The sequence below is a fragment of the Lactuca serriola genome, chromosome 5, assembly GCF_051521515.1.
Source record: "Lactuca serriola cultivar US96UC23 chromosome 5, Lser_US96UC23_V15, whole genome shotgun sequence".
NCBI classification, from domain to species: Eukaryota; Viridiplantae; Streptophyta; class Magnoliopsida; order Asterales; family Asteraceae; genus Lactuca; species Lactuca serriola.
In genome coordinates this window covers 42,552,433-42,553,844 of record NC_136412.1, presented here as the reverse complement: position 1 = coordinate 42,553,844, position 1,412 = coordinate 42,552,433, and the positions used below count along the sequence as shown (strand labels likewise).

Sequence of the window (1,412 nt, the reverse complement as noted above, 5' to 3'; positions counted from 1 at the left end):
TCATTGTCTTCTCTTAAAAAATTTGTTTTTTTCTTCAACCGGGTGTCGGAATGCCTTCACGAATGTGGAATACTGGGGATATATTCCATCTGTAAGGTAATACCCATATTTGTATTCATTTACATTCACCGTGAAAGGAGCATCTGGGGCCTTTCCATTCAAAAGATCGTCGAATATTTGTAACTGATCAAGAACATTGACGTCGTTGTTGGAACCCGCAACCCCAAAAAATACATGCCAAATCCATAAATCTTGAGAAGCAACAGCCTCTAAAACCAACGAAGACGATCCGTGATGACCACTTGTGTATTGCCCTTTCCATGCTATCGGACAATTTTCCGTTTCCAATGTGTGCAATCAATGCTTCCGATCATTCCGGGAAACCCATGACATTCTTTATGCGCCGCATACAATTCTTGAAAATCATGCAACGAAGGTTTCCGCAAACAGACATCTCCAAATGTTTCAACAACACCCCTTAACAATGTATACAAACTCTCCCCTACAGTTCTTTCGTACATTCTCATGTAGTCGTCCATGGTGTCGGGTGACTCCTCCATAGCCATCAAACAAATGGTCGCAACACATTTGTGCAACGTTGTAAACCCTTGTCTACCTCTAGCATCATATCTCAATTGAAAAAAATTCATACCTAAACATAAATTAACTATAGTTTAAAAATATATTTATTGTAAAATTAAAGAAACATGTGGTACATTTGTATTTATTTTGTATAAAAGTATAGTAAAGAAGCGATATCGGCTTTCCAAAGCGTTGGTGATCCGTAGGAACACATTCCTACTCAAATGAAATCTTCTTTTGAAGTCATTCGACCCGTATACACAATTATCCGCAAAGTAATCACGATATAGATGTTCGTGTCCTTCTTCGCAATTTTTGTTTCACATCGCACGTCTTGTTAGTAGCGGGACTGGATCTGCTCGTAGCAGGTTGCTAGTGTAATAATGATACATCATCTTGAAGAAAATATCGTCATCTGAATCATCGGACGAGTCACAAGGGTCCATATTTTTTTTGAAGATAACTGAAATTATGTAGAGAGAATGGGAGAAATTGTGTTAAATTTTTTATAAAATGTTAGGTATTTATAGGGTAAATGAATTTTTTTTAATAGTTAATTTTTTTTTAAAATACCCGTTTGGCAACGGTTAGTCAATGGAAAGGTTTGAAAATAGCTCGTTTCTTCCGGTTGTGACACCAACGAGCTTCGCCCTTAACGAGCAAAAATGAGAAGGGGCGGTGTTCCCCCTGTTACCACGTCGTTATGGCATTCCACGTCAGCATAACGAACACGAGATGTGCCCATACCGTCTCATCTAAATCTGACATCGAACATGCACATCAAGTCGTCGTCATACCTGAAGGGTTATTTGATTTCCAGTTTGAGGTTG

At 38.5% G+C, this 1,412-nt stretch overlaps 1 protein-coding gene across 1 annotated transcript; it reads right to left on the bottom strand.

Annotated features, from left to right (window-relative positions):
• Positions 1-560, bottom strand: LOC145049473 (uncharacterized). The gene is made up of 2 exons (XM_078997872.1): positions 449-560; positions 1-323 (listed from the first exon to the last, which is right to left on the bottom strand). The coding sequence occupies exons 1-2, from the start codon at positions 558-560 to the stop codon at positions 1-3; spliced, it is 435 nt and encodes a 144-aa protein (XP_078853998.1).
• Positions 561-1,412: the final 852 nt, after the last annotated feature.

Bases quoted from the DNA above. Each gene is read 5' to 3' on its own strand.
- LOC145049473 (XM_078997872.1), bottom strand. From the start codon at position 560: ATGGAGGAGTCACCCGACACCATGGACGACTACATGAGAATGTACGAA. The intron at 324-448 runs GTTTGCGGAAAC...ATTGTCCGATAG, and splicing joins TGAAACATTTGGAGATGTCT to CATGGAAAGGGCAATACACA.